The sequence below is a fragment of the Podarcis filfolensis genome, assembly GCF_964270895.1.
Source record: "Podarcis filfolensis genome assembly, chromosome: 10".
In the NCBI taxonomy this organism is placed as follows: Eukaryota; Metazoa; Chordata; class Lepidosauria; order Squamata; family Lacertidae; genus Podarcis; species Podarcis filfolensis.
Genome location: NC_139612.1, coordinates 15188408 through 15215493, shown reverse-complemented (window position 1 = coordinate 15215493; position 27086 = coordinate 15188408). Strand labels below are relative to the sequence as shown.

At 44.4% G+C, this 27086-nt stretch overlaps 1 protein-coding gene across 1 annotated transcript in view; it reads left to right on the top strand.

Annotated features, from left to right (window-relative positions):
- Window positions 1–1345: 1345 nt before the first annotated feature.
- Window positions 1346–27086, top strand: part of MAPK12 (mitogen-activated protein kinase 12) — a 43096-nt gene continuing 17355 nt past the window's right edge. Inside the window, exons 1-4 of the mRNA XM_083575331.1 lie at window positions 1346–1641; window positions 9048–9177; window positions 14742–14800; window positions 17307–17418. Coding sequence (XP_083431457.1) covers window positions 1526–1641; window positions 9048–9177; window positions 14742–14800; window positions 17307–17418 — 417 coding nt within the window. The 5' untranslated portion in view covers window positions 1346–1525. The remainder of the gene's footprint in view (window positions 1642–9047; window positions 9178–14741; window positions 14801–17306; window positions 17419–27086) is intronic.

The window sequence follows — 27086 nt, the reverse complement described above, 5'->3', positions numbered from 1 at the left end:
CTTGACAATCAAAAGTGCAACCCTCACACGCAAACAACAATGTGAAAACCATAGTGCTTATTTAGGAGGAGATAAAAAATGATTTCTCTTTCCCGCCATTTCCATTCTTTATGTACAAAAATGGAAGGAAGAAGTTCCCTCCAAAGAAGAAAGGGTAAGTAAGGTGATGGACTATGTGGAATCAGCAAAGTTAACAGCCAAAATAAGAGAACTTAATGGTGATAGTTTTGTGGAAGAATGGAAGCCTTATTCGGATTACTGAAAGAAATGCTATAGTATGACGAATTCACGAGCAGGATTTGAACTATGAGCAACAGAAGGAATTAGAGATTATTGTTGTTATGGTATAAGACCCAGGTGCCACCTTGAAGAAAACATTAGGAGGGGCCAGGTAAGCCCTGAACCACATAATTGATTATATGACATGTGATTGATTTGATTGACTATGCCCATCAACTTTAGGGGGGCAGCTCCCTCAAATATTTTATGGGGGGCAAGGACCCCCTCAGCCCCTAGGAGTTGGCTCCTATGATAGAAGAGATAGAAGATATGGTGCAGCAAAGGGGGAGAAATAAATAATACCACCATGGGAAACAGGCTGGGAAGTCGACAAAACAAAAGAGACATTTATGTGTTGGAGTGTATACACAGGGCCAGATTTAGGTTTGATGAGGCCCTAAGCTACTGAAGGTAATGGAGCCCTTTATATGTCCAGCTGTCCTTTGTCAACAACAAATTGTCGCTGTTTTTTCATAGCTGTCAACATTTCCCCCTTTTTCAAGGGAAATTCCCTTATTCCGAATAGGATTCCTCGCAAGAAAAGGGAAAAGTTGACAGCTATGTGTTTTTTGTGTCGAATATATGCTATATGGTAATTTATGGATCTAAGCCATTTGCACATAACAAAATATGTATCAAAGTAAATTGTTGAACTGAAATACAATTAAGAAGAAGTAGAGTATATTTTGGAAATATACATCCAGTTTTTTTTCCCTTTAATTTTTTTCTGGGGGGGGCCCAAGAGAGTGGGACCCTAAGCTAATAGTATGCTTAGTTTATACCTAAATCCGGCACTGTGAAACTTTTGAAATGTAATAAAATATAACCTCGGGTGCGGGGGGGGGGCGGGAGAGAGAGATTTCTTTCCCAGCTAGCCAGCGACGTTGTCAATCGACCTCTCCAAAATAAAAAAATGGGAAAGGAAACGGCCTGGAGGAAGAGGGCGCATGTTGCGAGACCTTCATCCATCCATCCATCCACGCTGCCTGCAGCGCGATCCCCGCCCACCAAAGGGGGTGAATGGTGGAAAAGAAAGGGGGAGAGAAGGAGCGAGAGCCGCCCTCCTCCACAGAGGCTGGGAAAGAGAAAGAGAAACGCACGCCCAGGCGGAGAAAGAGAGAGACAGAAGGCGGACGGGCGCGCGCAAAGGCGAGGCGCGCCACCTCCGCGCGCGGTTCCGCCTCCCGCCGCGGTTGCTGCTCTCTTTCGCCGGGAGCTGGCGGCGCGGGGGAGGCGGGAAGCTGCCATGTCCTCCCCTAAGAAAGGCTTCTACCGGCAGGAGATCACCAAGACCGCGTGGGAGGTGAGGGAGCGCTACCGGGAGCTGCAGGCGGTGGGATCCGGAGCCTACGGCGCCGTCTGGTGAGTCTGGAGCGGGGCGAGGGGAGGAAGGAGGACCCCGGGGTGCAGGGCGAGGAGGAGCAGCAGGCGAAGCAGCCCCGGAGGAAAGCGGGGCGAGGGGGTGCGGGGAGACTCTATCCAAGTTCCCCAGCGATCCCGGAGTCGCCGGAGGGGGAACAATGGGCGCCTCGCAACTTCTCTGCTTCCCCGCAGACTCTGGAAAAAGGGGGCTGGGGAGGTTTGCGCGCTGCTGCTGCTGCTGCTTGCGCGCTCGACACACAGCCTTCCCGTCTGCGCTCTCAGCTGCGCCTCGCCAATTCGCCGCGCGCCCGGATCGGCGGAGGCGAGCGGGCGCCGAATTCGAACCCAGCGCTTCGGACTTTTTCTGCTCGCCCGTCTGAAGGACGCTCTGCCCGAGGTTAAGAGCTGGGGAAGTGCAGGGGTCTGTGGTCGGATAAGCTTGTTTGGGGGGGGGGGGAAATGCACATCTATACTGTGACCCACCCATACCCTCCAATATTTCACAAATGAAAATAGGGACGTCCTATTTAATCATAATCATAATATGCTTATTTATACCCTGCCCATCTGACTGGGCTGCCCCAGCCACTCTGGGCAGCTTCCAACACATATAAAAACATAATAATAATAATAATAATAATAATAATAATAATAATTAAAAAAAACATATAAAAACATAATCCTAGGGGGCCGAGGTCCCTTCACCGCCCTCTCCCCCTAAAATATTGGGGGGGGGTGAAAGGGCATTGCCATTCAAATGGTGTGCATATTCCGTGTCGTGTGATTGATGGAACTCCAATAATAATAATAATTTTATTTGCCACCCATCTGACTGGGTTGCCCCAGGCACCCTGGGCAGCTCTGAACGAAAAATAGTAAAAGCACAATACTAAAATACACACTAAAAACTTCCCTGAACGGGGCTGCCTTCAGATGTCTTTGAAAAACGACCAAGCTGTTTACCTGTTTGACATCTGCTGAGAGGGCGTTCCGCAGGGTGGGCGCAACTACCGAAAAGCCCCTCTTGCCCTGCACATCTTGAAGCCCACGTCTATGCAATGTGGAAATGTGCGTGGAGAAATGTATCTTCTCTGCCGCCTTCTTTTTTTCACTTTTATTGCCTTGCTTCCTGTGGTGTTAGAAACTTCCTGTTTAAGGGGGGGGCGGGCGATAGGAAGCAAAATTTTACTCTTGGCAAATGGGTTTCCAGACATCGATATGGGTGCCTTCACAGGATTCTTTCATTTAAAAGGCTGCATGGACTTTCTGCCCCATTTGCCTTTCTAGGCTTCACCAGCCGATTCTCTGCTGGTGTTAAAATGCCAATAACCTCAGGCGGACAGGGAAGGAGGCTGGTATTTTATTGCCTGCAACAGGCTGTGTGAGGGCTGATCTCCTTACTACTTTACCTCTAGCATCGGTTGTGTTTCTGACACAGGAAGGTGTTGTGAGTAAAATAGAGGAGGCTGACAGCTGTCAGATACAGAAGGATGCGCACAGGGAAGAACTGTTTGACACAGATAAGCTCCCTTTTGTTGAGTGCTATTTGGAGCTCCTTCTGTTCCTCATATTCCGCTGAGAACGGCTGTCAGGCTTGGCCATCCGTGCATAAACAGTGGTGAAGTAATCTGCGGTGAGGTAGAGGGTATTTAACATGTAAGACAGGCACATTTTCTCTCCCCTGTTGTTAGAATCCTTGTGTGGACTTGCCCCAAAATGTGGAATTGAAGTGTAGAGTTGGAATGAAGGAATCTCAACTGAAGCATCCATGGCAGATGGCCATCCAATCTCTGCTTAAAATCTCTCCAAGGAAGGAGAGTCCACAACCTCCTGAGGGAAATGGTTCCACTGCCAAACAGCTCTTCCTGTCAGAAAGTTCTCCCAGAAATAACATAAATACCTTAAATAATGCAGATTTAACCCACCCCCAGAATGTCAGGAGCACAGGAAAGTGCCATATTTCTGAGTCAGGCCCACCCAGCTCAGTACTGTCTGCAGATCTGGAGGTGGGAGCATTTTCTCCGCCCCCATCATTCTGCCCAGACACTGAGGTCCAGTGCCGACGGCCTTCTGGCGGTTCCCTCGCTGAGAGAAGCCAAGTTACAGAGCACCAGGCAGAGGGCCTTCTCGGTAGTGGCACCTGCCCTGTGGAACGCTCTCCCACCAGATGTCAAAGAGAACAAACAACTACCAGACCTTAGGGAAGCTTTTAATGTTTGATGCATTACTGTATTTTAATATTTTGTTGGAAGCCGCCCAGAGTGGCTGGGGAAGCCCAGCCAGATGGGCGGGGTATAAATTATAAATAAATAAATTATTATTATTATTATTATTATTATTATTATTATTATTATTATTATTCCAGCCTAACTGAAAAAGACAGGGATTGAACCTGGGACTCTCTGCATGGGCTCCGCCTCTGAGCTGCAACCCTTCCTTTATGTGGTTTGTATGCCAATCCCTGGGACGCAGGTGGCGCTGTGGGTTAAACCACAGAGCCTAGGACTTGCCAATCAGAAGGTCGCGGTTCGAATCCCTGCGACGGGGTGAGCTCCCGTTGCTCAGTCCCTGCTCCTGCCAACCTAGCAGTTCGAAAGCACGTCAAAGTGCAAGTAGATAAATAGGTACCGCTCCGGCGGGAAGGTAAGCGGCATTTCCGCGTGCTGATCTGGTTCGCCAGAAGCGGCTTAGTCATGCTGGCCACATGACCCGGAAGCTGTACGCCAGCTCCCTCGGCCAATAAAGCGAGATGAGCGCTGCAACCCCAGAGTCGGTCATAACTGGACCTAAGGGTCAGGGGTCTCTTTACCTTTACCTATGCCAAACCCCACGAACGCCATAGTAATTGCAGGGGGGTCCAGGAGAATTACGCCAGTTGCATGTGAATGCTGCACCTCCTTTGGGTCTTGCCAGTGCTCACACTCTTCCTTCTCTCTCTGCTTTTGCCATTTCCATTTCGTAGCGAGGAGGAAGAATGAGAGAAACGAATGGAGCCAAGACTGTTTTCAGTCTGCTTGATATATCCACCTGGGCAGGCATAGGCAAACTTGGCCCTCCAGAAGTTTTGGGGCTACAACTCCCATCACCCCTAGCTCACAGGACCAGTGGTCAGGGGTGATGGGAATTGTAGTTCCAAAACATCTGGATTAATCCTTTAAAAAAATGTTTAGTTAAGCCAGGGGTCCCCAAACTAAAGCCGGCCCGAGGGACTTGTTTATCCGGCCAGCAGCGACCCTCGCCGCCTGCTGCTGCTGCCCGTTCTTACTGGCGCTGCGCGGCTGCCCCCTTCCGGGTTGGAGGAGCACCAGAAATTTGTGCAAGCGTTATTTCCAAAGCACATCCAGGTCGGAGGAGGCCCGTGCACATGCACACAAGCTATTTTCGGTGCTCCTCCGACCCGGACGTGCGCCAGAAATCACATGTTTGCATGCATATGGGCACATGCTCCTCCGCCTCCAGCCCACAGCGTGATCAGAGCTGGAGACACCGGCCCGAGGCGCGGTAAGTTTGAGTTAAGCTTTACCTGTCTTGAATATTTACTACAGTAGTACCTCAGGTTAAGAACTTAATTCGTTCTGGAGGTCCATTCTTAACCTGAAACTGTTCTTAACCTGAGGTATCACTTTAGCTAATGGGGCCTCCCGCTGCCGCCACACCACCGGAGCATGATTTCTGTTCTCATCCTGAAGCAAAGTTCTTACCCCGAGGTACTATTTCTGGTTTAGCGGGGTCTGTAACCTGAAGCTTCTGTAACCCGAGGTACCACTGTATTATGGTTCCTTAGCCATGTGTCTTAGTTCCTTTCCATATGTTGACATTTTCTAGGAGTGCCCCTGGGTCAATTTTTCACATACCGGGTGTTAACGTTGTTCGCTATTTTTATGTCTGTTTTGCGTCGCACCTTAATTTACAAGCTGGGATGACCTTCAGTGACAATGTTGTCTCCTGCCTCCCACCACAGCTGTTTTTCTCATCTCCTGGCCCCGCAACACAGCAGTCCTGAGGTGGGAAAGGGGGTTGTTAGAGGGATATAAACTTACATCTAGCTTCATGTGTTTTATCACCTGAAACATCATAATAAAACTGCCATAGTGATTTAAGCTGTTCCTGTCTTATCCTCACAACTGTAATTCCAACTGCGATTTAGCCTGGTGCAAGTGTGAAGAACCCGAGGACCTGCAGATGTTGTTGGACTACAACTCCCATCATCCCTGACCATTGGCTATGCTTGCTAGAGCTGATGGGAGTTGGACTCCAACAACAGCTGGATGGCCACATGTTCTCCATCCTTGTCTACATAGTCTTGGACTCACTGTGACTGGGGGCAGTGAGATCAGACTGCTGTGCCTTTCTTGTTAGAACTCATAGCGATGGAATTCATCCTTTGTGTGCAGCAGGTCCCAGGTTTTCCAGTTGAAAAGATTTAGATGGCAGGTATTGGGGAATATTTCTGTTTGAGATAAAGAGAGCCTGTTAATAATAATAATAATAAAAATAAATTTTATTTATATCCCGCCCTCCCCAGCCAAAGCCGGGCTCAGGGCGGCTAACAACAATCAAATAATCAAATAAACCAACATTCTAAAAATATTTCATTATAAAAATTAATTAAAATCAAGTTGATGGCAACCATTAAGCAAAACTCTGTGCAGGTTGCCAGAGGAGGGAGTCAGGCTGCGCCCTGACCAAAGGCCTGGTGAAACAACTCTGTCTTGCAGGCCCTGCGGAAAGATGTCAGGTCCCGCAGGGCCCTAGTCTCTTTTGACAGAGCGTTCCACCAGATTGGAGCCGCAGCTGAGAAGGCCCTGGCTCTAGTTGAGGCCAGCCTAACCTCTCTGAGGCCTGGGACCTTCAGGCTGTTTTTATTTGCAGACCGTAGGTTTCTTTGTGGGGCATACCAGGAGAGGCGGTCCCGTAGGTACGAGGGTCCTAGGCCGTATAGGGCTTTAAAGGTTAAAACCAGCACCTTAAACCTGATCCTGTACTCCACCGGGAGCCAGTGCAGCTGATATAGTACCGGATGAATGTGGTCTCGCAGCGAAGACCCCATAAGGAGTCTCGCCGCGGCATTCTGCACCCGCTGGAGTTTCTGGGTCAGTCTCAAGGGCAGCCCCACGTAGAGCGAGTTACAATAATCCAGTCTGGAGGTGACCGTCGCATGGATCACAGTGGCTAGGTCAGGGCGAGAGAGATAAGGGGCCAACTGCTTAGCTTGGCGGAGATGAAAAAATGCCGCCTTTGTTATAGCTGTAATCTGCGCCTCCATAGAGAGGGAGGTATCAAAGATTACACCCAAACTCTTAACGGACGGTGCTGGCACTAACTGCACCCCCGCAAGAGATGGGAGTTGCCCCCTCAATCCCATATCGTCCCGTCCCAGCCAGAGGACCTCTGTCTTCGAAGGATTTAACTTCAACCGGCTCCCACGTAACCATCCAGCCACAGCCTCCAGGCATCTGGTCAGTGTGTCTGGGGCCGAGTCAGGATGGCCATCCATCAACATCCATCTAATGTTCCCATTAGAGTAGTAATAAGAACACAGAAAGAGTTCTACTGGAACAGACAAGTCCTGTCTATTCAGAATTCTCCTCTCCTAACTACCTAAGGTAAAGGTAAAGGTAAAGAACCCCTGGACAGCTGAGTCCAGTCAAAGGCAACTTGGTACCTCAGATTAAGAACTTCGTTCCGGAGGTCCGTTCTTAACCTGAAACTGTTCTTAACCTGAAGCACCACTTTAGTTATTGGGGCCACGCCGCCGGAGCACGATTTCTGTTCTCATCCTGAAGCAAAGTTCTTAACCTGAAGCACTATTTCTGGGTTAGCGGAGTCTGTAACCTGAAGCGTCTGTAACCCGAGGTACCACCGTATGGGCTTGCGGAGCTCATCCCGCTTTCAGGCCGAGGGAGCCGGCATTCGTCCACATGTGGGTCCGGGTCATGTGGCCAGCATGACTAGACTGCTTCTGGCACAACAGAGCACCATGATGGAAACAGAGCACGCAAAAACTCCATTTACCTTCCCGTAGCAGCAGTGACTATTTATCTACTTGCACTGGCATGCTTTCAAACTGCTAGGTGGGCAGGAGCAGGGACCGAGCAACGGGAGCTCACTCTGTTGCGGGGATTCGAACTGCCGACCTTCCGATCGGCAAGCCCAAGAGGCTCAGTGGTTCAGACCACAGCGCCACCTATGGAAAGCCCACAAGGGGATGTATAACCTCTGTTCTTTAAGGGAATGGGTTATTATTATGTAAATATACGAGCAGGAATTTATAAATCGGCAGCTGATGGATAATGAAAATGGGAAAAGTAATAATTAAATAATAATAATTGTTAATTGTATATAAGGAATGAAATATGAATTACAGTGGTACCTCGGGTTAAGAACTTAATTCGTTCTGGAGGTCTATTCTTAACCTGAAACTGTATTTAACCTGAAGCACCACTTTATCTAATGGGGCCTCCTGCTGCTGCCGCGAGATTTCTATTCTCATCCTGAAGCAAAGTTCTTAACCCAAGGTTAGCGGAGTCTGTAACCTGAAGCGTATGTAACCCAAGGTACCACTGTAGAAATAAATATGTAATATCAAGCAGCATCGGGGGAAAGTAGGGATGCATCTAGGACAAAGAACAGGAAGTCAACTTTGGGGGGAAATTGTATTAAATTTTATGTAACTTGGCATTGATTTGTGTAAAATTTGGAAAACGAATAAATATTATTTGGCAAAAGAAAACAAACCCCACGAGCCAGACATGATACTTGGCTAGATATAAAAAATAATATGTCCAGGAATAAGGCAGTTTTCAGGATTACAATACATTTCTGAAACTGCCTGCCCATGCTCTTAACTTATGAACAAGCTAACTACCATGCCACAGTTTGGATTTGGATTTCATATCCCACTTTATCACTACCCAAAGGAGTCTCAAAGCGGCTAACATTCTCCTTTCCCTTCCTCCCACACAACAAACACGCTGTGAGGTGAGTTGGGCTGAGAGACTTCAAAGAAGTGTGACTGGCCCAAAGTCACCCAGCAGCTGCATGTGGAGGAGCGGGGAAACGAAGCCAGTTCACCAGATTACGAGTCTACAGTTCTTAACCACTACACCACACTGGCTCTCAGTTAAATTTGCTGAGTTCTGAAAGCAAGTTTGAAGGGAGCCACATGCACACATATCCATCCTTTTCCACTCTCACATACCCACCCTCCTGTTGAAATGCACACACGGCTTGGCAGGCGTTGGGAACACACAGAAACTGAATTGTGTCACCCTTGCTTGGGTGCTGTTATACGGCATATTCCTCATCTGCATCAATAAACATGCTTTGTCTCTTTCCCAGGATGCAGCTATACCCTTTTGCCTAGGTTCTGATTCATGGAATTTTTGTCCTCCGTTTCCTTTAAGCTCAGCTATTGACAGGAAGAATGGAACAAAAGTGGCTATTAAGAAGTTGTACCGTCCATTTCAATCGGAACTTTTTGCCAAACGAGCCTATCGGGAATTGCGTCTCCTGAAACACATGAAGCATGAAAATGTGAGTATAGTGGCACTAACAAACCTCTCTTCCCACATTTTAGGAAGTTAGCTGCTGCACACTGTGACAGAGTTGCATGGCTTTAAATTCAAATTATTTCAAATGTGTTCATACGCACCTGGATTTTTCTATAAAGAAAACCCGGATGGTTTCATATGAAATCTGATGTATGTTTGTACAGTGGTGCCCCGCAAGACGAATGCCTCGGAAGACGGAAAACCCGCTAGACGAAAGGGTTTTCCTTTTTGGAGGTGCTTCGCAAAACGAATTTCCTATGGGCTTGCTTCGCAAGATGAAAATTTCTTGCGAGTTCCTGCGGGGTTTTTTTCCTCCCCCCCCCCCTTTTTCCCAAGCCGCTACGCCACTTATCAGCTGATCCACTAAGCCGCTAAGCCGCTTAACAGCTGATCCGCTAAGCCGCTTAACAGCTGATCGCTACGCCGCTTATCAGCTGATCCGCTAAGCCGCTTAACAGCTGATCCGCTAAGCCGCTAAGCCGCTTATCAGCTGATCCGCTTAGCCGCTTAACAGCTGATCCACTAAGCCGCTTATCAGCTGATCTGCTAAGCCGCTTATCATCTGATCCGCTAAGCCGCTAATGGGCTTGCTTCGTAAGACGAAAAAACCGCAAGACGAAGAGAATCGCGGAACGGATTCTTTTCGTCTTGCGAGGCACCACTGTAATTTTATTTCTCGGCCTGCCGCATGATTGTAATAAAACCTATGAGCGGCTTTCAAAAAACAAAAAGAACATTGAAGCTAAAACAGTCAAAAGATGAAAACATTCAAAAGATAATTAAAATCCATGGTAAACAAAGGATTAAAACACATTTGCAAGTATGCAAATAATAATAATAATAATAATAATAATAATAATAATAATAATAATGTCAAGATGCCAATATTATATGTCCAGAAATTGCTGTTCCTATCCCGGCCAACCTCATGCCTCTTAGTTTATGCATATGAGTGCATATGCATAATGTTTTCTTCATATAATCCTGCCATTATATCAGTCAATGTGTCCTTTGTTTTGTTTCAGACTTGACTATTGTTATCGTTTGCAACTTTAATTAAACTCTTATTAGCAGCTGTTTGCAACAGTCTTCTATGTTGTGCAATTATCATAATGCAAAATATACTTAACTGTTACAAGTGAGTGTAATATATGTGAATATATCATCACAGTAATATTAAGGGCAGTTCACACAATAAATTGCTTTCTATATGCAAGCAGCCCCAGCTGTCTCTGGGTACAGCAGCTTGGATCGTAATAATAATAATAGTAGTAATAATAATTATTATTATTTTTATTTATTTATTTATTTATTTATTTATTTATTAATTACCCGCCCATCTGGCTGGGTTTCCCCAGCCACTCTGGGCAGCTTCCAACAAAATATTAAAATACAATAGTCTGTTAAACATTAAAAGCTTCCCTAAACAGGGCTGCCTTCAGATGTCTTCTAAGCCTTCAGATGTCTGTGAAAGTGTGATCCTAAACAAATTTACCGAGAAAGGCCCATTGAGTTCAATCAAGCTTACTCCCGTGTAGTCCTGATAAGTTAAATCCAAAAAGTTCACAATAGTAGTGTTTCCGATCTCCTCCTCACCCCTGGACCCCAAAGCATTCCATGAAGATCCTCTCTGGGAAGTTGAGTGGGGGCCACCTAAAAATATGGAGGTGGAGGGCGGGAATGGGAAACATTTCTTTCTTGAACTTCCTAAAGGCTGAAATCTTACGCATGGGACTGGCAGCCTGTGACCATGGTGCTCTTTATATTTATCAATGTGAGAGCATGCGCAGAAGCGTCAAGATAAGGATAAAAATGTAATTTGTGGTCCACCTTCGAGAGCAAAAGAAGAAGGTAAGAGCTTTAGCAGAAGGATTGTGAGTTAAATTTAAGTTGATATTTCGACAGTCTTGAAATCTCAAGAGAGATAAGCGGTATCGTAAGAGCACACTAGGAGGAAGAGGTCAGCGCAAATGCTGACAGAAGATGTATGAGTATATTAGTCTGTGCACATGTTTTTTTGCCCCATCTGGAGATTACCTTTAGGTGGGGGAAATATCATATGTGAACAGACACTGTGTTTTGAAAGGGATGGAGATGGAATGTTAAAGATAACGTAGAATTAATGTAAAGGAAGAAGGGAGTAAAGTAAATTAATACCACAATTTTTGTTAGGATTTAAAATACAAACTCATTTAAAACAGTGATTTCAGTCCAGAAGTATACTGAATATACTTCTGTATTACTAAAATTCTTGTTCTTGGCAGATTTGCTTGGGATAAGCAAAGTGACTTATCCCAAACTAAGCATCCATAGGATTGGTACCTGATTTCTTATCCTAAATATTGGAAAAGAGTTGTTCAATTAACTTTCTGTCATATAATGTTTAACGAGGCTTTTTATTGATGATGTTACTGATAAATACTGTATCTTCAAGCTGTTTAGGTTTGGGGTCTCGTCAGGTACTGATTAACAAGTAGATTACTCTGTGGAGTACAGCATTGTACAACATTGTACAACGGGGAAAATGACCCCCATCTGCATTTAAAGCAGTTTCATACCACTTTCAACATGCATGGTTTTCCCCAAAACAGTCCTGGAAAGTGTAAATAGTTAAGGGTGTTGAGAGTTGTTAGGTAACTCCTATTTCCCTCACGGAGCTACACTTCTCCCAAGGGAATTCTCCCTAAACGGCCTCAGCCCAGTATACCTGAAGGAGCATCTCCACCCCATCATTCAGCCCTGATACTGAGGTCCAGCTCCGAGGGCCTTCTGGCAGTTCCCTCACTGCGACAAGTGAGGTTACAGCAGGCATAGGCAAACTTGGCCCTCCAGATGTTTTGGGACTACAATTCTCATCATCCCTGACCACTGGTCCTGTTAGCTAGGGATGATGGGAGTTGTAGTCCCAAAACATCTGGAGGGCCGAGTTTGCCTATGCCTGAGTTACAGGGAAGCAGGCAGAAGGTCTTCTCGGTAGTGGCGCCCGCTCTGTGGAACTCCCTCCCACCAGATTTCAAGGAGATAAATAGAAGACATCTGAAGGCATCTCTACATAGGGAAGTTTTTTTTAAAAAAAATGTTAGTTTTATTATGCTTTTATGTTCATTGGAAGCCGCCCAGAGTGTCTGGGGCAACCCAGGCAGATGGGCAGGGCACAAGAAATAATAATTAAAAAAATTATTATTATTGGAGTTTCCTGGGAAGAGGAATTGTCAAATGAATTTGGAAATCGGAGCTCTGTGAGGGAAATAAGGGTCTCCTAGCAACTCTTAGAAGCTACATTTCCCAGGATTATTTAAATGTATAATTCAAATGTTTGTGCACAAAACAACAATGAGAATACCACACTGTTACAAAAAAAACCCCAAACTCTGTTAAAATTGTTAATAAACAAGACACTGTTTCCAGTAAAGAAATGAATTGTATCTTGTCAGGATTATGCACTGGAAAAGCAGCAACCTGGGCAGATCTAGGAAAAAAGAGATATTAGCTGAGGGGGGGAAAGAACCACAGCAAAATAATGACCCTTAGGGATTATTGCTAGCAAACAGTGTCTGTGAGTGAGCAGGATGAACCACATGAATGGGGATACTGAGACTCGTCATTATAATCCTATTTTCTCTTAATATCAACATGCAATAGGTTTTCTAGGATTCCTGTAGGCAGAGTCAACAGGAAATGGGGACGTGGCAAGAAAATTTATGATCATTCTGCTGACTAACGGAATGAAAATTGCAGCCAATGAAAGCTATTTGGGAGCAAAAGTGACTATATAATTGGATTGCTGAGGTCAAGAAAATTTGAAATAAGTGGTTGTAGTGATGCATACAGTGCCATACAAATGAGGGCAATACAGATAACATTTTGTGTATGCCCGTCTCTAAATGTTTTTGTAAGCAGCACTGTAGAAACACAACATGTTGTGAAATTTAAAATGTGCAAGTTGGAGTGGTTTTGGTAAGGCAAAAACTATTGATGATATTCCATGTCTGCCAAGGCAACTTGGCTTCACTGATCTGTGGTTTTTGATGCATAACATCAAAAGATGAGATCCGTAAAACATCAGAGAGATGCTCTCATTATGTTTCAGTTCATTCAGAATCTGAGAGTGCAGTTGACATAGCACAACTTGCTTCAAAATACATTTGCTGTATAAAAATATACTGCGTTGGTTTTCAGATAAGCTTTGTCAAGCAGTAGTAAACAACATATATATATATAGCTCTCAAATGCAGCAGTTTCATTTTAGGAAAAGCGGGTGTTTTTACTGTGCCTCTTCAGTGAAGTACAGTCTTCTTTCTCTTCCCACCAGCTATGTAATGGATCAAAAATAATCAGAGATCATGGGTTATAGTGTCCTGGTTTGGCTAAAGTGCTAAACCATTTAGTACTACATGAATGAGCCTTGCTGTTGTTCGTTCCCATCTCCTCCAGCAATGATTCTGCAAGGGGGAGACTGGCGGTTTTTGCTTTATTTTTCAATTAACCACAATTTTAGTGTTATACTCAAACCCTGAATTGTGGTTCATCTTAATTACAGTTTCTTGAAACAAGCCAGCTTCATATATCACAATTTGAAGTTTATTTGTTTCAGTAAACTATAGTTAACAATAACTGCGGCTTATCTGCATTAGAACATAATACTAAATTGAAAGTCTCCCATTGGTCTCATAACTACAACAGAAGAGGAGAAGGGAAACAGCAGCCGAAAAGAATGAGCCTTGCTCACATAATACTAAACCAAACATATCCTATGCTACTACCACACTAGTCTTGAGTGCCCCTCAAGCCTCAGGTTGTTGGGGAACTATGGTGAGGAGGTAGAAACCTCCATTCTGCAATCACAACTTGTTCTGGGTTGTTGGGATCCAGCCCTCTATATCTGTTACATATAGAATTACTGGTATACAGTGGTACCTTGGTTCTCAAATTTAATCCGTTCCGGAAGTCCGTTCCAAAACCAAAGCGTTCCAAAACCAAAGCACGCTTTCCCATAGAAAGTAATGCAAAATGGATTGATCTGTTCCAGACTTTTGAAAACAACCCCTAAAACAGCAATTTAACATGATTTTTACTATCTAATGAGACCATTGATCCATAAAATGAAAGAAATTAACAATGTACTGCAGCCACACAATCAATCATTCAGTCGCTGAACTGCGTTCCACACAAAAACAAAAGAGCTGCAAAAACAAGAACGCAAAATAAATATCAAAAACAGACAGACCTCAGTGTAACACTCAAATCGGAAGTGTGGCTCTCAAATCGGAAGTGTAACACTCAAAACAGAGCACGTTCGGCTTCCGAAAAGAGTTTGCAAACCGCAACACTTACTTCCGGTTTTGCAGTGTTTGGGTTCCAAGTTGTTTGAGTACCAAGGTGTTTGAGAACCAAGGTACCACTGTGCCACCATTTATTTCAGCATTTCTCTTGTGAATAATAACTTGCATAGGGTTATATTATTATTATTATTATACCTTCTCATCCATCCCTTTTTGTGATTGTTAAATGCCAGGGTTTTTAATTATTCCCCTCCCCCTTTCATAGGTAATTGGACTACTAGATGTCTTCACACCAGATGTGTCGCTGGATAAATTTAATGACTTGTAAGTTTACAATTCTCTTGAAAAGTTTGGATGATATATAAATATTTGTATTTAGGTTCTAAGAGGACTGGTTGCTTTGTGGCCCTTTGGCAGTCACTGTGATATAAAAGCTACATTCTTATTTAATTTGCTTCAAAGTGTATCTGTAGAATTACTGTCTTCCCTAAGTAAAAACAGCTAGGCCTGATTTATGCATTAGCAGGAGCACCATGGCAACTACCTTTCCACGCAAGTATGTACTAATATTTGTCATGTTAAGGACTCGTAAGGTGTGTTAGCTGACCAGATTTTTACATTAAAAAGTATATTGGCGTTTCTCACGAGTCAAGAGTAAGCTTACTTTGAATAAGTGGAAGTATGTTACTTCTGTCTGCTATTCCAGCTGGTAGACGAATTTCAGCTCCACTGCATTACAGCGGTACCTCTGGTTGCGGACAGGATCCGTTCCGGAGGTCCGGCCGGATCCCGAGGTTTTCGCAACCGGAGGACTGCTTCTGCGTATGCACATGCAGCAAAACCTGGTAAAATACTTCCGGGTTTGTCGCTTACGTATCCCGAAGTTTACGTAACCAGAGGGTTATGTAAGTGGAGGTATGACTGTATTAGAGAACATGACCTTTCAAATAGAGATAGTAAAGGGTAAAGGGACCCCTGACCATTAAGTCCAGTCATGACCGACTCTGGGGTTGCGGCGCTCATCTCGCTTTATTGGCCGAGGGAGCCGGCATACAGCTTCCAGGTCATGTGGCCAGCATGACTAAGCCGCTTCTGGCGAACCAGAGCAGCACATGGAAACACCGTTTACCTTCCCGCCGGAGCGGTACCTATTTATCTACATGCCCTTTGACGTGCTTTTGAACTGGTAGGTGGGCAGGAGCAGGGACCGAGCAACGAGAGCTCACCCCGTCATGGGGATTCGAATTGCCGACCTTCTGATCGGGAAGTCCTAGGCTCTGTGGTTTAACCCACAGCGCCATCCGTGTCCCACTGAAATCAAGATATAAAACCACAAAAGTCATAATAAAAATAAAAACAACCCAATAGGGCCCCCCATTTTTTTTAAAAGGGTATAGGATGTCAAACAGATCAACCAAAGGCCTGGTTAAAAAGGAACGTTTTTGCCTGGCGCCTAAAGTTGTAAAATGAAGGCACCAGGCAAACTTCCCTGGGGAGAGCATTCCACAGATGGGGAGCCACTGCAGAGAAGGCCCCGTTCTCATGTTGCCACCCTCCGGACCTCTCAAGGAGGAGGCGCACAAAGGAGGGCCTCAGAAGGTCATCTCAGGGTCCAGGTAGGTTCATATGGAAAGAGATGGTCCTTGAGGTCTTGCGGTCCTGGGCCATTTAAGGCTTTATGGGTCAAAACAAGCTCTTTGAACTGGGCCCGGAAACTAATTGGTAGCCAGTGCAGTCGGACCAGGATCCATATAATATGCTCAAACCATTTTGCTCCGGTGAGCAACCTGGCTGCCGAATTCTGCGCCAGCTGAAGTTTCCTAACCGTCTTCAAAGGCAGACCTATGTATGACGCAGATAGAGAGAACAGGGTGGCATGGGGGCTACACCTGGTTCTCTGCTTTTGGTATACATAGATGAGCTGGTGTACAGGTTTCTCCCATTTTCTTCTTAAGTGCAAACCGCAAGCTTTTGTTTAAAAGCCTGCACACAGAATGCAGCTCCAGCAAGCTACTCTCGTTAACTACCTGTATGTTCTAGGAGCAATTAGCGAGCTATCTCCAATTGGCTTTGAAATATTCATGAGCTTTCAGCAAATTAGCTATAATAAAATCGCGGGGTGAGCACACATCTATGTTTTCATTATTCAAGATTACCCACACACTCTGAAGATTATTAACCTTGGTTCCGTGCGTATCTGAGTTATTGATGAGGGAGCTTTGTTTGCTTCCTTTGCACTAAATATAGACGAAATGTTCCGGCTTTTCCACCTCCCATTCTGCCTATTTAGTCACTTCGTATGAATTGCATTGCTCCCACTTTGAAACTTGAATAATTGAAGAGTATAGGGTGGAATTTCCATCACAGCCTAAGGCACTGCCATCACATCATTTTATACATGTTTATTATTGAGTAAGTGCCATTAAATTCAGTGGAATTTAGTAAACATCTATATGAGTAGGTTGCAAGTCAGTGTGAGATCTAAAGCTAAGGGAGATTTTGATCCAAAGCATTATGGAAGCCCTTATAATTGTATTGAACCAATCCAATTTTATCATTTAATGTCTAATATAAAATTGTGTCTGGCAACTAATGGCATTAACTACCAGTCAGTATTTCTTGCTTGACTGCAAGCGGCATGTTTACAGTCGTTTTTTGAAACCATAAACTGATTCCGGTGTTTGGTTAAATAAATCTTGCCTTAAACACAAGCTTGCAAAATAGCACCTAAGTAATTCTCAGAAATGATTGTTTTGTAATATTAATGTTTTTATTTGAATTGGTGTGTTGTTTTGTCAAGCAAAATGATTTCTTTTCTTTTTTTTTTTAGCTACCTTGTCATGCCGTTTATGGGAACAGACTTGAGTAAAATAATGAAGCATGAGAAACTAACTGAAGACAGAATCCAGTTCCTGGTCTATCAAATGTTAAAGGGCCTAAAGGTTAGATTTCTCTCCCCCCTCATCCCCCTCTCTCTCTCCCCGTTTTTTTTTTTTTATATATATACACTAGACTTTTCCTAAGATCTTGTGGTTAGGAAATTGGGATTGGGCTGCAAGCTCCTTCACACACAAATTCCCAATTCCTTTCATGGTCTAGTTAGCTATGGTGTAGCGCATTCTTCCCAATCTATTTCTCTTCAGATATCACTAGACCTGGCACCCCCAAACTCGGCCCTCCAGCTGTTTGGGGACTACAACTCCCATCATCCCTAGCTAACAGGACCAGTGGTCAGGGATGATGGGAACTGTAGCCCCAAAACAGCTGGAGGGCCGAGTTTGGGGAAGCCTGCACTAGACTATAGCTACCATCAGCTCTGAACATCTGGTCAGGGGGCGGGGAGAGGCTGGTATAGTGTCACATCTGAACTGGTACTAACTAGCCAGGATTGCAAATTGGAGGGAAATTCAAGGTTTGAAGTGGTCTGCAAGCCCTAGTTGTGTGGGAATCTACCTAATGCTCGTGCAATAGTGTTACATTTGAATCGGTGAACAAGTTTTCCTCATATTTATTTCTAGACATATTTATAGGTCCTCTTTTAGAGTGCAGTTTTCCCAGCTGACATAAAATGCTCTTAAAAGCAAGCCATTTTAAAACAGCAACATATCACACCTTAAACAGCAACTTAGACTCCAGTAATTAAGACATAGCACTAAAAGCATTTTTAAAATGGCTCAGTAACTTAAGCCAGCATCGCTATAAGATCTTAAGGCAACCTGAAACAAATGCATTTTTTTAAAAGCTTATAATGTTGGGCCTTTTACAGCCCAATAGGGAAAGAGGTCCACAATCTGGAGAGGCACCACAGAAGAGACCCTGTCTTTCATGCCAATCTACTGATTTGACGTGCAGGTTCGGAGCATCAAATTTAAACTGTACTTCTTTCCTTAGAATTACAGTTACTGCAGTTCAGCTGTGGAGACAGGTTTCTGAATATGGACCCCTAATAAATAGGTACCTAGAGCTGTATGAGTGTAGCCCCATAAAATAAATTCCATGTTCACCCATCAGCTATTTGGAAGACATAGCACAGGAATGAATTTAGTCCTTAAAGGTAAAGGGACCCCTGACCATTAGGTCCAGTCGTGGTCGACTCTGGGGTTGCGGTGCTCATCTTGCTGTAATGGCTGAGGGAGCCAGCATACAGCTTCCAGGTCATGTGGCCAGCATGACTAAGCCGTTTCTGGCAAACCAGAGCAGCGCATGGAAACGCCGTTTACCTTCCCGCCGGAGCGGTACCTATTTATCTACTTGCACTTTGTGCTTTCGAACTGCTAGGTTGGCAGGAGCAAGGACTGAGCAACGGGAGCTCACCCTGTCACAGGGATTCGAACCGCCAACCTTCTGATCTGCAAGCCCTAGGCTCTGTGGTTTAACCCACAGCGCCACCCACGTCTCTGAATTTAGTCCTTATTCTTCCTCAACTGTATCTTTTAGAGGGTTGGTCATGGGCACTATTGGATCACTTGGCTTGCTCCTCCCCGCTTGACAGAAACATTATATTATTACTGACTTTTGATTCCATTGTGAAAGGGCAGGGCCCACTTTAAAACGCATGCTGTCTAATCTTATTACCATGGCATGCTTCAGAAAAAAAAAGTCTCGTCCTAAGTGAAATGTGATTGCAGACTGCATCTTGACCTAGATTTATTGGCTAAAACCCAGGGTTCTTACTGTTGTATTTGTATCCATCCTGAGAGCAAGAGAGCTGGCCTACAAAGTTTGAATAACTGAGTGAAAAGGGCATGCCAAAAGAGAGGAAATGGGGTGTTAATATTAATGGCAAATGGATTCCTTTTTTAAAAAAACCATGTAAAAAAGACAACAAAGAGAAATCTGTAGTTTGCCTGCTAGATGGAAATGACAAGAGTGAAGGATTAAGAATAAAGTGTGTCTTGTGATCAGATATATCCCTTAGTTTTGTTGGACTGTTGGCATATTCAATACCTTGAATCCAACTTAGTACTTCTGAGTCCAGATATAGGCTGCAGTCCTGTATTTAATTTAAAAAGGTAAAGGACCCCTGGATGGTTAAGTCCAGTCAAAGGCGACTGTGGGGTGCGGTGCTCATCTCACTTTCAGGCCAAGGGAGCCAGCATTTGTCCACAGAAAGCTTTCCGGGTCAGGTGGCCAGCATGACTAAACCGCTTCTGGTGCAACGGAACACCGTGACGGAAACCAGAGCGCACGGAAACACCGTTTACCATCCTGCCACAGCTGTACCTATTTATCTGCTTGCGCTGGTATGCTTTCGAACTGCTAGGTTGGCAAGAGCTGGGACAGAGCAATGGGAGCTCACCCCATCGCGGGGATTCGAACCGCCGACCTTCTGATTGGCAAGCCCAAGAGGCTCGTGGTTTAAACCACAGTGCCACCTGCATCCTTTGTACAGTGGTACCTTGGGTTACATACGCTTCAGGTTACATACGCTTCAGGTCACAGACTCTGCTAAACCAGAAATAGTGCTTCAGGTTAAGAACTTTGCTTCAGGATGAGAACAGAAATCGTGCTCCGGCGGTGCAGCAGCAGCAGGAGGCCCCATTAGCTAAAGTGGTGCTTCAGGTTAAGAACAGTTTCAGGTTAAGAACGGACCTCCGAAACGAATTAAGTATTTAACCTGAGGTACCACTGTAGTTAATTAGCTGAGAGTGAGCACTGTTGAACATAATGGAACTTACATATGAGTAGAAAGCTATGTATAGAATTGCACAGCTAGTGTGTTTTACTGTTTATTTGCCTGTTTCTCTTGCTGCTTTTCTTTCTTTCTTTTTAAAAAAGGTGCAGTCTAGGAATCAGCCATGCTATTAGGGCCTTACACAATGGGTTCGGAGGCAGGACACTCTTGCCTGGTGGGTGAGAAAATGCAATGCAGCTTCCCTGCCTTACACAGTCTCTCACGTTTGTCTGAACTGGCCCTTTATCTCAGTAAGAAACGAAGGCAGAAAAGCATCACATAGCAAGAAGATAAAGTTATTCAGGCAGCCTAGAATATATATTTTTTAAGCATTTCAGTTTCAGTGAGGCATCAGAGACGAAGGAATCACTATAAGGAAGGGGGAAATAAATAGTTTGTCTGGTTGCCACAATTCTTCTATACCCTGCAATAGAAATAGTTACAGGTAGGTAACTGTTGGTCTGCCATAGTCGAAACAAAATAAAAAAATTCCTTCCAGTAGCACCTTAGAGACCAACTAAGTTTGTTATTGGTATGAGCTTTTGTGTGCATGCACACTTCTTCAGATACCTGCACTAGAAATGATTGCCTTCATTGTTCATAGGGCATGTTATTCATCCTCTGATGAAAACCCTATAGCGGCCTGTCTCTTACCAAAATATTTGTTTCCTTGTTTGGTGTAGATTACGAGTACAAGTCTAGCCGCTATCTCCATTTGAATTCTAAATGTATCTTGGATCTACACAGAATGTGCTAAATTGAGTAGAAGAAAAACATAATTGTGCAGTTGTGCAAAACATGTCAAACAACCTTGCAAATGAAAAGGAAAAGAAAGGTCCTCTACTTTTCGTGACTAACAGAATAGACAAAGTCCTCAGGACGCAATTCCCAACTAAGAGACGTTAACTCTTAACGTCTAGCTTTTAACACTTTTGTACTGCGTTTAGTTTTATTGGGAATATTTGCACCACATCAGAGCAGTGAAACGTGACCTGTACAAACGCTACTTCCAATTCCAGATGTTTTCTGTATAGACTTACATGTCAGTGACTTATTAAATCCACTTCACATGGAGGCACAGTGAGCTTATAATGTAGCCATTGGTTCCTTGCTTTCCACACACATCATTAAATGTCCAAACTGTTGTCTGGTTTTGTGTTCAACCTAAACAAACATAGTTATCTAGGGGGGAAATCAGTAAGGAGATTATCTACCTTGAGGGACATTTCTGTGCCTGATCAGCAATCACACAAAGCCCACTTAACACTGTCCTTGGTTCACCTTTGAGCTATTGTTTAGCTCAAAATGCTGTGTGTGCATTTCTGTTTTGACATGATTTTGCGGGAGGCTTATCAACTCGCATGCTGCTTTTGATTGCAGGCAGTTGCTTCTTATCTCAGGCCTAGTTTGCATACCCCTCCTGGAAACAGCCCAAACCACCATGCACAAAACAAGAGCATTTAAAGCGGCAATTTACACCGCTGCTTCTCTGTGTGAATGAGTCCCAAATGCGGGTTCTTGGTAAGAATAGCAAAGCAATATAGCCTCTCTCTGTTGAATTGTTTCCTCGGCACTTTTACCTCATGGATATTGGCTTGTAGCCTAAGATAAGGAAGCTTATGGAAGGAAAGTTCCCCGTTGCCTCCTTCCCATTTGCGGGTGGCGCTGTGGTCTAAACCACTGAGCCTCTTGGGCTTGCCAATCAGAAGGTCAGCAGTTCAAATCCCCGCGACAGGGTGAGCTCCCATTGCTCTGTCCCAGCTCCTGCCAACCTAGCAGTTTGAAAGCATGCCAGTGCAAGTAGATAAATAGGTACTGCTGCGACAGGAAGGTAAGCAGCGTTTCCATGCGCCCTGGTTTCCGTCACGTTGTACCAGAATCGGTTTAGTCCTGCTGGCCACGTGACCCTGGAAATCTGTCTGTGGACAAACGCTGGCTCTCTCAGCCTGAAAGCGAGATAGTCACCTTTGCCTGGACTTAACCATCCAGGGGTCCTTTACTTTTATGTTTTTACCAGTGAATCCTTCTACAAGGCCTATGGAGATGCTGGGGACCTTGCCTGAACAATGTGGAATAGTTTGCAGTGGGGAGGAACGCCCAAGAAACCTTTCTTCCATGAACATCCTTCAGTTTAACTTCCCTTAGGATCCAAGCGCATTTTTGAGCAATTTCCCCCTTCCCCAGCAGTCCCCATTAATACGCCCCATCCCATGTTGTTCAGGTTTTTGTATCGATCGGGAAGGGAAGAATAGGAATCTTTTTCTCATGTGAACTTTCTTAACTGTGCAAAATTCTGGGGAAGTTGAGGAGCCTCTATAGTACTTCGACATTAAATGAGTGAGGCTTGCTCCGGCAGTAACCTGCAACTCTCGCTCCGAAGTGCAGTTCTTGATTTGAACGTGGCACACAGAGCTTGGACTCCTTAAGAATATTCACCTTCAGATCAACGAGAGAGTTGTGGACTGGTGCCTAAGCAGTCCTCACTCCTTTCAAATTGGCTTATATTTTGTTGATTTCGAGGTCTAATGCTTAAAAGTCCAAGCTAAACGTTTATTCAAAAATAAGTGCTTCTGGGCTTAGGTAGAATTAACTTCCTTGCAAATAAATGCATTTAGGATTATAGACAGAACTTTCTCTGGGTATATTCACTGAGTGCAGATGTGTTTTATTAGTTCTGCATAACAGGGACATTTAGGAGAAGGCGTACCCTAATTGGAACGTATTTGTTTCTCAGAAGAGGGAGTTGGCTGCTGGCAGGAAATTCCTATTTTTTCCTGTTTCTTCTTAGGCCATTACGATACTCCAATTACTTAGAAGTATTTCCTTTGCAACTCTCTCCTGCTATATGACTCCATGAGCCCGTGATAAGATTTTTCTTCTGCTGCTGCCGCTACAAAAGGTCTCTTTGATATGTTAGGGACATACACCCTTAATAGAACCTTAGAGGTTTGCCTAGGCCCCGGACAAGAGCCTCAAAGAAATAAAGATTAAGATACATATGGCTGAATGTGTGTGGGGGGAACACTGAGCAGTAATTGCAGCCGCAACAACAGCCATCTGTAAGGCAAAACCAGAAAAATAATCCAGGTAGAGAAGTATGTTACAGAAAAGCTCACCAATAGTCTCTCTCATTTATTTTATTTTTCTCTGGTCTGCTTCTATTGTATATGAGGTTGGGTATGGGGCAGGCAGGGACGCGGGTGGCGCTGTGGGTTAAACCACAGAGCCTAGGACTTGCTGATCAGAAGGTTGGCAGTTCGAATCCCCGCGACGGGGTGAGCTCCCGTTGCTCGGTTCCTGCTCCTGCCAACCTAGCAGTTCGAAAGCATGTCAAAGTGCAAGTAGATAAATAGGTACTGCTCTGGTGGGAAGGTAAACAATGTTTCTGTGTGCTGCTCTGGTTTGCCAAAAGCGGCTTAGTCATGCTGGCCACATGACCCGGAAGCTGTATGCCGGCTCCCTCGGCCAATAAAGTGAGGTGAACTCTGCAACCCCAGAGTCGGTCATGACTGGACCGAATGGTCAGGGGTCCCTTTACCTTTACCTTATGGGGCAGGCAAAGATGCAGGTGCCACTTTCCAGCTGATATATGGTGTGCTTGTGCTGACAATCACTGTAGGATTTGCAAAGGCACAGGGCTTTGCTAGCACTGACAACCAGCTGATCAACATCACCTGCAAAGACCTGTGTTGTTGCCTGCACTATTGTTATGATTGCTGTTTGTTGTTGCTGTTGTTATTTACCTGAAGTATACCTGAAGGAGCGTCTCCACCCCCATTGTTCACCTGAGGTCCAGCTCCAAGGGCCTTCTGGTGGTTCCCTCACTGCAAGAAGCCATGTTACAGGGAACCAGGCAGAGGGCCTTCTTGGTAGTGGCGCCCGCCCTGTGGAACGCCCTCCCATCAGATTCCAAGGAAATAAACAACTATCTGACTTTTAGACGATATCTGAAGGCAGCCCTGTTTAGGGAAGTTTTCAATGTTTTATCGCTTTTTTATTATCATTGTTAATATTCTGTTGGGAGCTGCCCAGAGTGGCTGGGGAAACCTAGCCAGATGGATGGGGTATTATTATTATTATTATTATTATTATTATTATTATTATTATTATTATTACAATTAATATACCACCCTTTATCAAGAGATCCCAGGGCAGTGTACAACATTAAAAACACATTACAGAACATCAATGATAAAAACATAATAAAAAGCGTACTGACAGACAGCCTAATAATAAAATTGGCTTTTTAAACAGTGCTAATTTGGAAGGCCGTGGTTTCCTGTCTGTGTTGATATACAAGAATAGCATCTGTTTGCGGCAAATAGATATCATACTTGGAGTTAGCTGTAGAAGGCTTTCTGGAGGGCAAGGCATGTGTTCTCACAGCACTGGGTCTGGAAGACTGGCCCCTCCTCCAATTCTGTCTTCGGAGCAACTTAGCCACAAAAGCTCTGCTCTATATGGTAAATCTGGCAGCCCTTCCCTTGAGAAAAAGAAGACACGCAAAAGGTATTCTCTAGAACTTCATGCAGCTAGGATGACGGATTTTGTAGCATTCGGTCATCCATCAGTTTTATTGTATCTAGCTGAAGGCGACAGAGAATAAAAGGAAAGCTTTCCTCTAAAATCATACAACATAACCTGTATCACTTTACAACATAAAAAGAAATTTACAGCATTAGAAATTGAGATTGGAGTGCATTCACATAGCTGGAACGGAGCTTCTTGGCTACCAGCGCAAATTTGGCTCCCGGCTGTGTAATATATAGATGTTTATCTGCTAGGGGTTCGACTGTCACTTCCTGTGCGGATCGACCTGGGAGCCGATTAAGAATTGGGGATACAAAAAATCTCTCTGGGCGTTGTATACAGGGGGCAAATCAGCAGATAGTGTGTAATGTCTTCTACCTGATTGCATCCATATATACGATCCATATGGGGCATTCCCCGATATCTCCCCTCTATATATGCTGAGGGCATCCTGTTCTACAAAGGCCCTGCGTAGTTGTGGGAAGGTCAGAGTCTCATGGCAACGGGGCCTTGAGTGACTGGTCTTAATTTGGGGGTACCAAGTACAGTAACAGGCAGCAGTGATGGATGCTCTGGCTTGGTTGGGATCCTGGTCAAAAATCCAGTTTCTAAGGTCACGTGGGCTAAGAAGAGAAGAAGAGTTTTGGGTTTGATATCCCGCTTTATCACTACCCTAAGGAGTCAAAAAGCAGCTAACATTCTCCTTCCCCTTCCTCCCCCACAACAAACACTCTGTGAGGTGAGTGAGGCTGAGAGACTTTGAGAAGTGTGCCTAACCCAAGGTCACCCAGCAGCTGCATGTGGAGGAGCAGAAACGTGAACCCGGTTCACCAGATTACGAGTCCACCGCTCTTAACCACTATAGCACACTGACTACACAAGTAGTTCTCCATTTGAAGATTATATGCCCTAACCTTCTCTTGGCACTTTTGTGCCTAGCCCCCTGTCCTTAGTTGCTCTAACCAGCAGAGCTTAGTAAGAATATGATCATTAAAGGTATTTAGCCTGTGCCAGTATCTCAGATGGGCAAGATCAGGATCAGGCATGTCCAAAGTCCATTTTGGAGGCCTAATCTGGTTTTATCCGGCCCCTGTGGCAGTTTATTTATTGGGGTCAAATCCTAAAGAAAGCTCAACAACTTCAATCCTAAAAAAAGCTTTGGTTGGACCTATGTTCACTTCATCAAATCTGGCCCTCTTTGAAAAAAGTTTGGGCACCCCTGGGCTTGATCAATTCTGGCTGCAAGCGATGGGAGGCCCAACTCAACTCTGCCAGTGTCCTGCAGGGAAGTCCCCAAATCTGCTTCATAAATTTATTTTGTGGGACCTCTGTTTTAGATTTAACACCAGTTCCCCATATCTCAGCCCCATAGAGCACTTGGACGACGATTTTAGAGACAAAACTCTTAATAGCTGGGTTGATTAGTTGCCCATTATTTGAATGGAAGAACCTATATAACTTTCCAGTAGAACAGCCAGATATTAGCTTAATTGCTTCCAGATGGGGTTTCCATGATGACTTCTCATCAATAAGTAATCCTAGATATTTAAATCTGGGTACTTGCTCTAGGGTGTGACTGTCTAGAGTTCACCTGGACTTGGTAGTCCTCTTGCCAAATACAATGACCTTGGGTTTTATCGTAGTTAATTTTTAGATGCTCTTTTTTTTTACACAGTTGACAAAATTTAACCTGCATCCTCCTGAGATTTAATTCTAAAACTAAATCATCGGCGTAGAGCAGAATTGATGATTCCCAGGGGTGGGGGCAAAAAAGGGGGGTGCCATATCAGGGATGAGATTATTTATATAGTAATTAAGTAGGAAGGGTGATTTTGTAGCATTAAGCTGTGCAACCTTGTGTGATTAAAAGTAGAAAAAGAAAACATAATTAAACGAAGAAATCAACCTGAGCCCTCTCTTTTTCTTAGATCTTGACACGGCTTAAATTTATGCAATAAATTAGCAAATCCTGCTTTTCTTCTGTAAAGCTCAGGGCAATGACATCAAGTCCTCCAGCAAGTTTAGCCACTGAACAGATGCAGGCATACTTAGGTTGATGCACTATATGCACCTTCAGACTGATCTTTGAGATTAATAATAATATTAATATATTTATACCCACACATCTGGCTGGGTTGCCCCAGCCACTCTGGGCGGCTTCCAACACATATAAAAATAATAATAAAACATCAAACATTAATAGTAACAATTTGATCCAATATAAAAAGTCACAATAACAATTATATATGTTGAAAACATTTCCTCTTATGATAGTCCCTCTTCTATTTGGACAGCTTGATAAGTCAAACCTTGGTTTAGTGTAGCAGGACCAGAGCAGTTGGAGCCTCTTCCCGGGAGACCACACATTCATGCTAAGCCATGGTTTGGCTGAGTGTCACATGTGAA